General features: G+C 45.9%; 1 protein-coding gene across 1 annotated transcript in view; it reads left to right on the forward strand.

The window, feature by feature from the left end:
• The first annotated feature begins 626 nt into the window (after positions 1–626).
• LOC135571179 (receptor-type tyrosine-protein phosphatase beta-like) overlaps positions 627–13,026 on the forward strand; it is a 25,442-nt gene continuing 13,042 nt past the window's right edge. Inside the window, exons 1-8 of the mRNA XM_065016966.1 lie at positions 627–631; positions 729–788; positions 1,008–1,089; positions 1,289–1,379; positions 3,172–3,248; positions 6,713–6,847; positions 9,755–9,877; positions 11,006–11,169. Coding sequence (XP_064873038.1) covers positions 627–631; positions 729–788; positions 1,008–1,089; positions 1,289–1,379; positions 3,172–3,248; positions 6,713–6,847; positions 9,755–9,877; positions 11,006–11,169 — 737 coding nt within the window. The remainder of the gene's footprint in view (positions 632–728; positions 789–1,007; positions 1,090–1,288; positions 1,380–3,171; positions 3,249–6,712; positions 6,848–9,754; positions 9,878–11,005; positions 11,170–13,026) is intronic.

Here is a 13,026-nt window from a genome sequence, read left to right on the forward strand (position 1 = left end):
CACAGGGAGGGACTACCATCATTGATCCCTGGGTGGTCAGTCACTGCTGAGAGGGATGGACAACACAGTGAACTCCTGTCTACCTCACACTGTCTGTGCACCAAACACTCAGTATCTAAACATAGGTCCACCACCAACAGACAGTCTGGGAAATGAATGAACCTTCAGAGTTGTAGTAAAAATGTAATTACATGTTCAGGTCTCTTTGTGAAAGAGGTCTTCAGCCCCTCAATGGGACAACCTGGTTCAATAAAGGTTCAATTCAATTAAACGAGGAAATGTAATTTAAAGGTCATTTCAGCAGAGTGGCGTAGGTCTGTGGAGGAAGTAACAAGATTAGTGTGTGAGGAGAGGGCACTCTGAATCTCTTAGTCGCGAAACAAAATGGAGTTCTGAATCTCTTAGTCGCCGAAACAAAATGGAGTTCTGAATGGGTTCTCTCTCTTGGTCGCAGTAAAATGGAGTTCTGAATCTCTTAGTCGCGAAACAAAATGGAGTTCTGAATCTCTTAGTCACGAAGAAACAAAATGGAGTTCTGAATATCTTAGTCGCGAAACAAAATGGAGTTCTGAATCTCTTAGTCGCGGAAACAAAATGGAGTTCTGAATCTCTTAGTAGCAAACAAAATGGAGTTCTGAATCTCTTAGTAAACAAAATGGAGTTTTGAATCTCTTGGTGGCGAAACAAAATGGAGTGTGTAACAAGATAAAAGGAAATGTGTTTAACAGAACACAGCCGTCTAATCTTACACTCTACTTCTCTTTTATTTTCAACCGACGCATCTCAAGGTGCGTCTATTACACCCTCCATGTTATCTTCTGTCTCTATAAATCCTGAACTAAATAGGACGACCAAGTAGTATTACAAGTCCTATTATCTGCCCTAAATAAATCACAATAAATCCTGTTTCCATAAACGTTGTTTTACATTTACATTTACAAGTCTCATGAATCATTTACATTCTCGTAGATCATTTCTCTAAGATGTGTCTGTCTGTCTCCTCTCAGCCCCGTCAAAGCAGCCCACTTTGAATCCCACCTCACTAAGCTACAGGCAGACTCCAACTATCTTCTGTCAGAAGAGTTTGAGGTAAACAAAAAAGAACTTCAGAAATTATTATCTGATAAGAGATCCCCCTTATCTACAAAAAACATGTTTAAAGTCGTTTTTAAACTTTGAAGTGTTAGTTTATAAACCAATTCTTTATAAACTCCCGTGCTTTATTTCCAAGGCCCCTAGCCCATGGAGCTGTTTCACTAAATCATTGATTATTTCTATTCCCCCTCAGGATCTGAAGGATGTGGGTCGTAACCAGCCTCTGGATGCAGCCCGTCTACCAGAGAACAGGGGCAAGAACCGTTACAACAACATCCTGCCCTGTGAGTAGCCCACAGAGTGGATCTAAGGATTAATGAGAGAGAACCGTTACAACAACATCCTGCCCTGTGAGTAGCCCACAGAGTGGATCTAAGGATTAATGAGAGAGAACCGTTACAACATCCTGTCCTGTGAGTAGCCCACAGTGGATGTAAGGATTAATGAGAGAGAACCGTTACAACAACATCCTGCCCTGTGAGTAGCCCACAGAGTGGATCTAAGGATTAATGAGAGAGAACCGTTACAACATCCTGTCCTGTGAGTAGCCCACAGTGGATGTAAGGATTAATGAGAGAGTTACAACATCCTGTCCTGTGAGTAGCCCACAGTGGATGTAAGGATTAATGAGAGAGAACTGCTACAACAACATCCTGTCCTGTGAGTAGCCCACAGAGTGGATCTAAGGATTAATGAGAGAGAACCGTTACAACAACATCCTGTCCTGTGAGTAGCCCACAGTGGATGTAAGGATTAATGAGAGAGAACCGTTACAACAACATCCTGTCCTGTGAGTAGCCCACAGAGTGGATCTAAGGATTAATGAGAGAGAGCCGTTACAACAACATCCTGTCCTGTGAGTAGCCCACAGAGTGGATCTAAGGATTAATGAGAGAGAACCACAACAACATCACTGCCCTATTCCCACAGAGTGGATCTAGGATTAATGAGAGAGAGCCGTTACAACAACATCCTTCCTGTGATAGCCCACAGGAGTGGATCTAAGGATTAATGACCAGAGACCCCCTGTTGGATCTAAGTTAATGAGAGAGGCAGTTACAACAGCATCCTGTCCTGTGGTGGCCACAGAGTGGATCTAAGGATTAATGAGAGAGAGACCCCCTATTCCCTATATAGTACACTACTTTAGACCAGAGCCTATTCCCCCATATTCCATATAGTGCACTACTTTAGACCAGAGTCCTATTCCCTATATAGTGCACTACAGGACCAGTTTATTCTCTATAATAGTGGATTACTTTAGACCAGTTTCTATAGGACTCTGTTTGGGAATAGTGGATTACTTTAGACCAGTTTCTAAGGTGGGCTCTGTTTGGGAATAGTGGAGTACTTTAGACCAGTTCTACAGGGCTCTGTTTGGGAATAGTGGATTACTTTAGACCAGTTTATATAGGGCTCTGTTTGGGAATAGTGGATTACTTTAGACCAGTTTCTATAGGGCTCTGTTTGGGAATAGTGGAGTACTTTAGACCAGTTCTACAGGGCTCTGTTTTGGGAATAGGGTGCATTTTACTTTTCAAAGTTAAGTTTCTGCTTTGTCGTTGTTCAAGCACATTAATTAAATTGGTCTGGAATAATTGGTCTGGACTCAAAGTGTTTGTTCAGGTGGCAATACAATTGGAGGTGTCTAATTGTGGAACGGAGAACAAGCCTGCCGTTCACAAACAGCAAACTATGTACGTTTACAGTTGTGAATTCATTTAAAGCAGGGTTACTTGGTATAAGTTATTAGTGAAGTATGGCCTATCAATCTGTGGCACTGCTCAATACAAAGTGAAGCAGCATCCTTACTTTAATATCATTTTGCTTCAATGCAGCAAACAACATCTTCAACCCCTCTGTACAGATTCCAAGACCTTTACAGTATTTTCTTACCAGAGCTTTAATGTAACTGAGGTGATGAGTTTGTTAAATCCTGAAACTTGAAGACTTGAAGACTTGAAGATTCTTGACGACTTGACGACTTGACTTGAAGACTTCAGTCAATGCCTAGAGGCATTAGCTCAGAGGGAGAACCCAGTCAGTCACACTAACGACATCTCTCTTCTGTTCTAGATGATTCCACCAGAGTGAAGCTCTCCTACCTGGAGGATGACCCCTGTTCTGACTTCATCAATGCCAGTTATATACCAGTAAGTTCTGAAAGTAGCGCTCACTAGCTGAAAGTAGAGCTCACTAGCTGAAAGTAGCGCTCACTAGCTGAAAGTAGAGCTCACTAGCTGAAAGTAGAGCTCACCAACTGAAAGTAGCGCTCACTAGCTGAAAGTAGAGCTCACTAGCTGAAAGTAGAGCTCACTAGCTGAAAGTAGCGCTCACTAGCTGAAAGTAGAGCTCACTAGCTGAAAGTAGAGCTCACTAGCTGAAAGTAGTGCTCACTAGTTGAAAGTAGAGCTCACTAGCTGAAAGTAGAGCTCACTAGCTGAAAGTAGTCACCGATAATTGAGTATTACGTCACATATGTGCAGAGATGTACACCACGTCACTGCTCTGTCTCACTCTGTCTCTCTGTCTCTCTCTGTGTCTCTCTGTGTCTCTATCTGTGTCTCACTCTGTCTCTCTGTCTCTCTCTCTGTCTCTCTCTGTGTCTCTCTCTGTGTCTCTCTGTCCGTCTCTCTCTCTGTCCGTCTCTCTCTCAATTCAATTCAATTCAATTCAAGGGGCTTTATTGGCATGGGAAACGTGTTAACATTGCCAAAGCAAGTGAGGTAGATAATATATAAAGTGAATATATAAAGTGAAATAAACAATACAAATTAACAGTAAACATTACACATGTAGAAGTTTCAAAACAATAAAGACATTACAAATGTCATATTATATAAATATACAGTGTCTCTCTCTCTCTGGATCCTTCTTCTTACTCTCTCTCTTCTTCTCTGGCTCCTACTCTCTGGCTCCTTCTTCTTCTCTCTCTCTTCTTCTCTCTGGCTCTTCTTCTTCTTCTCTCTCTGGCTCCTTCTTTCTTCTTCTCTCTGGCTCCTTCCTTTCTGGCTCCTTCTCTGGCTCCTTGAAACTCCTTCTTCTCTGGCTTCTTCTTCTTCTCTCTCTGGCTCCTTCTTCTCTCTGGCTCCTTCTTTCTGTCTCTCTCCTTCTTCTCTCTCTGGCTCCTTCTTCTCTCTGGCTCCTTCTTCTTCTTCTCTCTGGCTCCTTCTTCTTCTCTCTCTGGCTCCTTCTTATCTCTGGCTCTTCTTCTTCTTCTCTCTGGCTCCTTCTTCTTCTCTCTGGCTCCTTCTTCTTCCCTCTCTGGCTCCTTCTTCTCTCTGGCTCATTCTCTCTGGCTCCTTCTTCTTCTTCTCTCTCTCTCTCTGGCTCCTTCCTCTCTGGCTCCTTCTTCTTCTCTCTGGCTCCTTCTTATCTCCTGGCTCCTTCTCTCTTCTTTTACTTTCTTCTCTCTCTGGCTCCTTCTCTCTTCTCTCCTTCTCTCTGGCTCCTTCTTCTTCTTCTCTCTCTGGCTCCTTCTTCTTCTCTCTCTGGCTCCTTCTTCTCTCTGGCTCCTTCTTCGTCTCTCTGGCTCCTTCTTCTCTCTGGCTCCTCTTTCTTTCTCTCTCTCTGGCTCCTTCTTCTGGCTCCTTCTTCTCTCTGGCTCCTCTTCTTCTTCTCTCTGGCTCCTTCTTCTTCTCTCTGGCTCCCCTTGGCTCCTTCTTCTCTCTGGCTTCTCTGGCTCCTTCTTCTCTCTCTCTCTCTCTCTCTCTCTCTCTCTCTCTCTCTCTCTCTCTCTCTCTCTCTCTCTCTCTCTCTCTCTACATCTTGCTAGCTTGCACTTAAATGGTGAGGCTGAAACTCATTGTCTGGAACTTGAATTGCCAGGGGTCCACGTGGGGGAAATGTAGTGAAAACGGCAGCACAGCTTCCAGTAAATCGTGTCTTTAAAACTATGGGTCACGGCTACTAGAGGTTAAACAGTAACTCTGATCAGAGTACTTTCTGCATGTATGAACTACACATGGACACATCCAGCCCAAAGAGGGAGCTCTCAAAAATACTTAGCAGTCACCAAAGTTCCAGATCATGTCTTTACCTTCAAGGACATATCACACCTGATTTCTTAAAAACATATAGGACTACTGTGTGTCACAGGGGGCTGGTTTGGTGGGCACAGATTCGGTAGGAAGGTACAGTAATTATGTGACTGGTGTCAATCATCCGGTAATTGGTTTCAGTATGAGCTTCAGGGGGGCTGCCCAGTAGAGGTTATCATTAACACACACACACACACACACACACACACACACACACACACACACACACACACACACACACACACACACACACACACACACACACACACACACACACACACACTCTCCTTCCACACACCTCTGCTCTCCTCTTCCTCTCTCTCTCTCTCTCTCTCTCTCTCTCTCTGTCTCTCTCTCTCTCTCCACACTAATGAGTTAGTCCCTGTGTGTTCTCTCCAGCTAGATCAGACAGAGACACCGGGGTGTCTAAGGACCCCCCGTTAGACCCACACCCTCGGTGGTCATTAGAGCAGGTCAGCTGGAATGTTACAAATTACCTTTAAATGCCAGGATTGAACTGTATTCTCTGTGTGTGGCCTTTTCCCTTCAGGTACTTAGAACACATTTCTGTCTTTGTCTCATTAGAGTGTGAGATGTGGCTGTAGGTTCAGACTGTCTTTGTCTCAATAGAGTGTGAGAAGTGGCTGTAGGTTCATATGTCAGACTGTCTTTGTCTCATTAGAGTATGAGAAGTGGCTGTAGGTTCAGACTGTCTTTGTCTCAATAGAGTATGAGAAGTGGCTGTAGGTTCAGACTGTCTTTGTCTCAATAGAGTATGAGAAGTGGCTGTAGGTTCATATTTCAGACTGTCTTTGTCTCATTAGAGTGTGAGAAGTGGCTGTAGGTTCAGACTGTCTTTGTCTCATTAGAGTGTGAGATGTGGCTGTAGGTTCAGACTGTCTTTGTCTCATTAGAGTATGAGATGTGGCTGTAGGTTCATATGTCAGACTGTCTTTGTCTCATTTGAGTATGAGAAGTGGCTGTAGGTTCATATTTCAGACTGTCTTTGTCTCATTAGAGTGTGAGAAGTGGCTGTAGGTTCAGACTGTCTTTGTCTCATTAGAGTGTGAGAAGTGGCTGTAGGTTCAGACTGTCTTTGTCTCATTAGAGTGTGAGAAGTGGCTGTAGGTTCAGACTGTCTTTGTCTCATTAGAGTATGAGAAGTGGCTGTAGGTTCAGACTGTCTTTGTCTCAGTAGAGTGTGAGATGTGGCTGTAGGTTCAGACTGTCTTTGTCTCATTAGAGTGTGAGAAGTGGCTGTAGGTTCAGACTGTCTTTGTCTCATTAGAGTGTGAGATGTGGCTGTAGGTTCAGACTGTCTTTGTCTCATTAGAGTGTGAGAAGTGGCTGTAGGTTCATATGTCAGACTGTCTTTGTCTCAGTAGAGTGTGGGATGTGGCTGTAGGTTCATATTTCAGCATAAATCTGCATTTGCAACACTTACTCCACTGTTATAAGGTTTCAACTTACAAGACCATCCCAAAATATGTTTTTTTTGCCATAGGCTCTGAAACCAGGCTTCCTCCCCCATGATTGAACGACTGATTGACTGACTGATCCCCATCTGTCTGTTTCAGGGGAACAACTTCCGCCGCGAGTACATCGCCACCCAAGGCCCTCTCCCCGGAACCAAGGATGACTTCTGGAGGATGGTGGGGAGCACAACGTATACAACGCCCGTCATGGTGACGCAGTGTGTCGAGAAGGGAAGGGTGAGTCGGAGATTCGGGGGAGGGAGGGAGGGTGGGGGTGACAGATGTGTTTCCATAGTGACTCAGAGAAATAAATAGTTCCTAAAGAACCCTGATAATGGTCAGTAATCTAAATCATTGAGCACTTGACATTAGGCTTGACTGGGATTAACCGAACACGTCCTCATTCACATCGACGGGGCTGAAGTGGAGCTGGTCGAGAGTTTCAGTTCCTTGGTGTTCACATCACCAACAAACTATCATGGTCCAAACACACCAAGAAAGTCGTGACGAGGGAAAGACAATGCCTCTTCCCCCTCAGGAGACTGAAAATATTTGGCATGGGTTCCCAGACCCTCAAAAAGTTATACAGCCACACCATCGAGAGTATCCTCACCAGTTGCATCACCACCTGGTATGGCAACTGCTCGGCATCCGACCGTAAGGACCTACAGAGGGTAGTGAGTATGGCTCAGTACATCACTGGGGCCAAGCTTCCTGCCATCCATGACCTCTATACCAGGCGGTGTCAGAAGAAACCCCCAAAAATTGTCAAAGACTCCAGTCCCCCAAGTCGTAGACTGTTCTCTCTGCTACCGCACGGCAAACGGTACCGGAGCGCCAGCGGTAGTAGACCATATCACCCAGCGGTAGTAGACCTGATCACCCAGCGGTGGTAGGCCTGATCACCCAGCGGTGGTAGACCTGATCACCCAGCGGTAGTAGACCTGATCACCCAGCGGTGGTAGACCTGATCACCCAGCGGTGGTAGACCTGATCACCCAGCGGTAGTAGACCTGATCACCCAGCGGTAGTAGACCTGATCACCCAGCGGTAGTAGACCTGATCACCCAGCGGTAGTAGACCATATCACCCAGCGGTAGTAGGCCTGATCACCCAGCGGTAGTAGGCCTGATCACCCAGCGGTGGTAGACCTGATCACCCAGCGGTAGTAGACCTGATCACCCAGCGGTAGTAGACCTGATCACCCAGCGGTAGTAGACCTGATCACCCAGCGGTAGTAGACCTGATCACCCAGCGGTAGTAGACCTGATCACCCAGCGGTGGTAGACCTGATCACCCAACGGTAGTAGACCTGATCACCCAGCGGTAGTAGACCTGATCACCCAGCGGTAGTAGACCTGATCACCCAGCGGTAGTAGGCCTGATCACCCAGCGGTGGTAGACCTGATCACCCAGCGGTGGTAGACCATATCACCCAGCGGTAGTAGACCTGATCACCCAGCGGTAGTAGACCTGATCACCCAGCGGTAGTAGACCTGATCACCCAATGGTAGTAGACCATATCACCCAGCGGTAGTAGACCTGATCACCCAGCGGTGGTAGACCTGATCACCCAGCGGTAGTAGACCTGATCACCCAGCGGTAGTAGACCTGATCACCCAGCGGTGGTAGACCATATCACCCAGCGGTAGTAGACCTGATCACCCAGCGGTAGTAGACCTGATCACCCAGCGGTAGTAGACCTGATCACCCAGCGGTAGTAGACCTGATCACCCAGCGGTAGTAGACCTGATCACCCAGCGGTAGTAGGCCTGATCACCCAGCGGTAGTAGGCCTGATCACCCAGCGGTAGTAGACCTGGTCACCCAGCGGTAGTAGACCTGATCACCCAGCGGTAGTAGACCTGATCACCCAACGGTGGTAGACCTGATCACCCAGCGGTAGTAGACCTGATCACCCAGCGGTAGTAGACCTGATCACCCAGCGGTAGTAGACCTGATCACCCAGCGGTAGTAGACCTGATCACCCAGCGGTAGTAGACCTGATCACCCAGCGGTAGTAGACCTGATCACCCAGCGGTGGTAGGCCTGATCACCCAAGTCATAGACTGTTCTCTCTGCTACCGCACGGCAAGCTGTACTGGAGTGTCAAATCTCGGTCCAAAAGGCTCCTTAACAGCTTCTATCCCCAAGCCATAAGACTGCAGAACAATTAATCAATTGGCCACCCGGACTATTTACATTGACTCCCCCTCCCCTTTGTTTTTACACTGCTGCTACTCAATGTTTATTACCTATGCATAGTCACTTTACCCCTACAATACATATACAAATTACCGCGTCTAACCGGTACCCCCGCACATTGACTCGGTACCGGTACCCGGTTACATTGACTAACCGGCACATTGACTCGGTACCGGTACCCGGTTACATTGACTAACCGGCACATTGACTCGGTACCGGTACCCGGTTACATTGACTAACCGGCACATTGACTCGGTACCGGTACCCGGTTACATTGACTAACCGGCACATTGACTCGGTACCGGTACCCGGTTACATTGACTAACCGGCACATTGACTCGGTACCGGTACCCGGTTACATTGACTAACCGGCACATTGACTCGGTACCGGTACCCGGTTACATTGACTAACCGCACATTGATTGACGGTCCGGTTACATTGACTAACCCGGCATTGACCGGTTACATTGACTAACCGGCACATTGACTCGGTACCGGTACCCGGTTACATTGACTAACCGGCACATTGACTCGGTACCGGTACCCGCTGTATACTGTCATTATTGTTATTTTATTGTGTTTTTATTTTTACTTTAGTTTGTTTAGAAAAAAATTGAAACTGCATTGTTGGTTAAGGCCTTGCCAGTAAGCATTTTACGGTAAGGTCTAAACCTGTTGTTTTCGGCGCATGTGACAAATACAATTTGATTTGATTAGACATAAGTCTGATATTATTGGACTTTACTTTGTGTGGGACATTTTGGGTGGATAGAGGGATGAATGGATGGACAAACGAACAAACAAACAAATGAATAAATGAACGAACTATTCAATAAATAACTCAATCCCTTAATCAACCAGTCAGTCAGTCAGTCAGTCAGTCAGACAACAAATCAAGAGATCTAATGGTCTAACCGTGGCCATTGTTTTCCCCGTCCAGGTGAAGTGTGACCACTACTGGCCGGCTGACCGGGAGCCTCTGTACTATGGAGACCTGGTGGTTCAAATGCTGTCTGAGTCTGTCCTGGCTGAATGGACAATCAGGGAGTTCAAGATCAGCTCTGTGAGTAACAATCACCTCAGAAACAATCCCCTCAGTAACAATCACCTCAGTAACAATCACCTCAGTAACAATCACCTCAGTAACAATCACCTCAGTAACAATCACCTCAGTAACAATCACCTCAGAAACTATCGCCTCAGTAACAATCACCCCAGAAACAATCACCTCAGTAACAATCACCTCAGTAACAATCACCTCAGAAACTATCGCCTCAGTAACAATCACCCCAGAAACAATCACCTCAGTAACAATCACCTCAGTAACAATCACCTCAGAAACTATCGCCTCAGTAACAATCACCCCAGAAACAATCACCTCAGTAACAATCACCTCAGAAACAATCCCCTCAGTAACAATCACCTCAGTAACAATCACCTCAGTAACAATCACCTCAGAAACTATCGCCTCAGTAACAATCACCCCAGAAACAATCACCTCAGTAACAATCACCTCAGTAACAATCACCTCAGTAACAATCACCTCAGAAACTATCGCCTCAGTAACAATCACCCCAGAAACAATCACCTCAGTAACAATCACCTCAGTAACAATCACCTCAGAAACTATCGCCTCAGTAACAATCGCCTCAGAAACAATCACCTCAGTAACAATTGCCTCAGAAACAATCACCTCAGAAACAATCACCTCAGTAACAATTGCCTCAGAAACAATCACCTCAGAAACAATCACCTCAGTAACAATCACCCCAGAAACAATCACCTCAGATAATATGGCAGCTTCTCTGTTACTGTCACTCTATTGAAATCTGTAGTCCAACAGGACAACCTGTTTTTATATAAACCATCAGTACCAAGACAGATAAAACTATTCAATCCTCTCATCGCTTAGATCCTGATCTACAAAGTACATTCTAGACCTGGTGTGGAGGTCCCACTTTATTTTTTTAAATATATATTTATTTATATACAACGCTGGGCCAATTGTGCGCCTCGCCTTATGGGACTCCCAATCCCGGCCAGATGTGATTCAGCTTGATTTGAACCAGGGACTGTAGTGTCGTCTCTGCACTGAGATACCGTGCCTTAGACCGCTGCGCCACTCGGAGCCCCCAAAAGGGAGATACCCTGCATTTCCTGTCCTGAACATCCTCATCCTGTGTCTCTTCAGGAAGGTCGCCCCAGCTTCCCTCGGGTGGTGAGACACTTCCACTACACGGTGTGGCCAGACCACGGGGTCCCCGAGACCACCCAGTCCCTCATCGAGTTCGTACGGACCGTCAGGGACTACATCGACAGGGCCCCCAGCACTGGAGCCACCGTTGTTCACTGCAGGTATGTGGAAGGGCCACATCGGTGTGTGTGTGTGTGTGTGTGTGTGCGTGTGTGTGTGTGTGTGTGTGTGTGTGTGTGTGTGTGTGTGCGCGCGCGTGTGCGTGTGCGTGTGCATGCCGGTGTGTGTGTGTGCGTGTAATGAACACACGCTCAAACTCACACACTTTGGATAGACTTAAAGGGACATTATGTAGTTGCTACATCCATTTTTTGTATTTATAAATGTATATTTGTATATATCCACTGATTCTTGAATAATATAACTTATAAATGCCTCATGAGTTTAGTTCAACTGTCACACTCCATCAGAACCCAAAATATATGCTTGTCCCCCCCCCATGTTTGTAAACATTGTAAATGTAAACAAACACTGTATAGCCTCATAACATGGTTAAAACAATCATTGTGACATCATGGAGGGTCAGTCCTTGCATCCATAGCTCTGTCTATTAACCTGAGAGTGGTTACATTTCTCCAGGCCCATCCCTCAGCCTTTTTACCAAAGCAGAGGCGGAGTGTCCATTTTGTTATTGTTTCATCTGTGGATTTACCCTTTAAAACAGCTGCATATTGTCAATATATCAAAGCGTCACCAACGAAAAAGGTCAACAACAGGCCTATAACAAACGCAGCATATGCCAAGCATGTTTCACGTGTCAATAACACTTTTCAGTAGTGCTCAAACTATGCCATTACATTATTTTTCAAATCAATGAGCCCAATCAGACCTCCAGGGCTAATAAGTCCTTAGGTTTGATCGATAAGCAGGATGTTAGCCTCTTCCTCTGTCCTTTCAGACCTTAGTCACTTTTCACAATGAGGGAATGTTTGGCCTCGGGTTAAACAACTAGGCTGATCTATACTTCCATATTAACAAGTCCTATTCCTGAAGACCAAGAGGTATAATATTTATTGGAATGACTGGAATTCTGATAGACTTTGGTTTTTAATGAACCTGGCTGAGGGTGTCTGGACCACCCTCAGCTCTATATAGACAGAAATTAGATGAACCTGGCTGATGGTGTCTGGACCACCCTCAGCTCTATATAGACAGAAATGAGATGAACCTGTCTGATGGTGTCTGGACCACCCTCAGCTCTATATAGACAGAAATGAGATGAACCTGGCTGATGGTGTCTGGACCACCCTCAGCTCTATATAGACAGAAATGAGATGAACCTGGCTGAGGGTGTCTGGACCACCCTCAGCTCTATATAGACAGAAATGAGATGAACCTGGCTGATGGTGTCTGGACCACCCTCAGCTCTATATAGACAGAAATGAGATGAACCTGGCTGAGGGTGTCTGGACCACCCTCAGCTCTATATAGACAGAAATGAGATGAACCTGGCCGATGGTGTCTGGACCACCCTCAGCTCTATATAGACAGAAATGAGATGAACCTGGCCGATGGTGAACTGGACCACCCTCAGCTCTATATAGACAGAAATGAGATGAACCTGGCCGATGGTGAACTGGACCACCCTCAGCTCTATATAGACAGAAATGAGATGAACCTGGCCGATGGTGTCTGGACCACCCTCAGCTCTATATAGACAGAAATGAGATGAACCTGGCTGAGGGTGTCTGGACCACCCTCAGCTCTATATAGACAGAAATGAGATGAACCTGGCCGATGGTGAACTGGACCACCCTCAGCTCTATATAGACAGAAATGAGATGAACCTGGCCGATGGTGAACTGGACCACCCTCAGCTCTATATAGACAGAAATGAGATGAACCTGGCTGATGGTGCTCTACACTCCTTCAGGTTCAGATCAACAGGAATGTAATGTTCACAGATAAGCCACAACACACTTTACAGGAAGGAGAAGTAAGTAAGGGTCGATAAGCCA

Source organism: Oncorhynchus nerka, unplaced genomic scaffold (genome assembly GCF_034236695.1).
Source record: "Oncorhynchus nerka isolate Pitt River unplaced genomic scaffold, Oner_Uvic_2.0 unplaced_scaffold_712, whole genome shotgun sequence".
Taxonomy (NCBI): Eukaryota; Metazoa; Chordata; class Actinopteri; order Salmoniformes; family Salmonidae; genus Oncorhynchus; species Oncorhynchus nerka.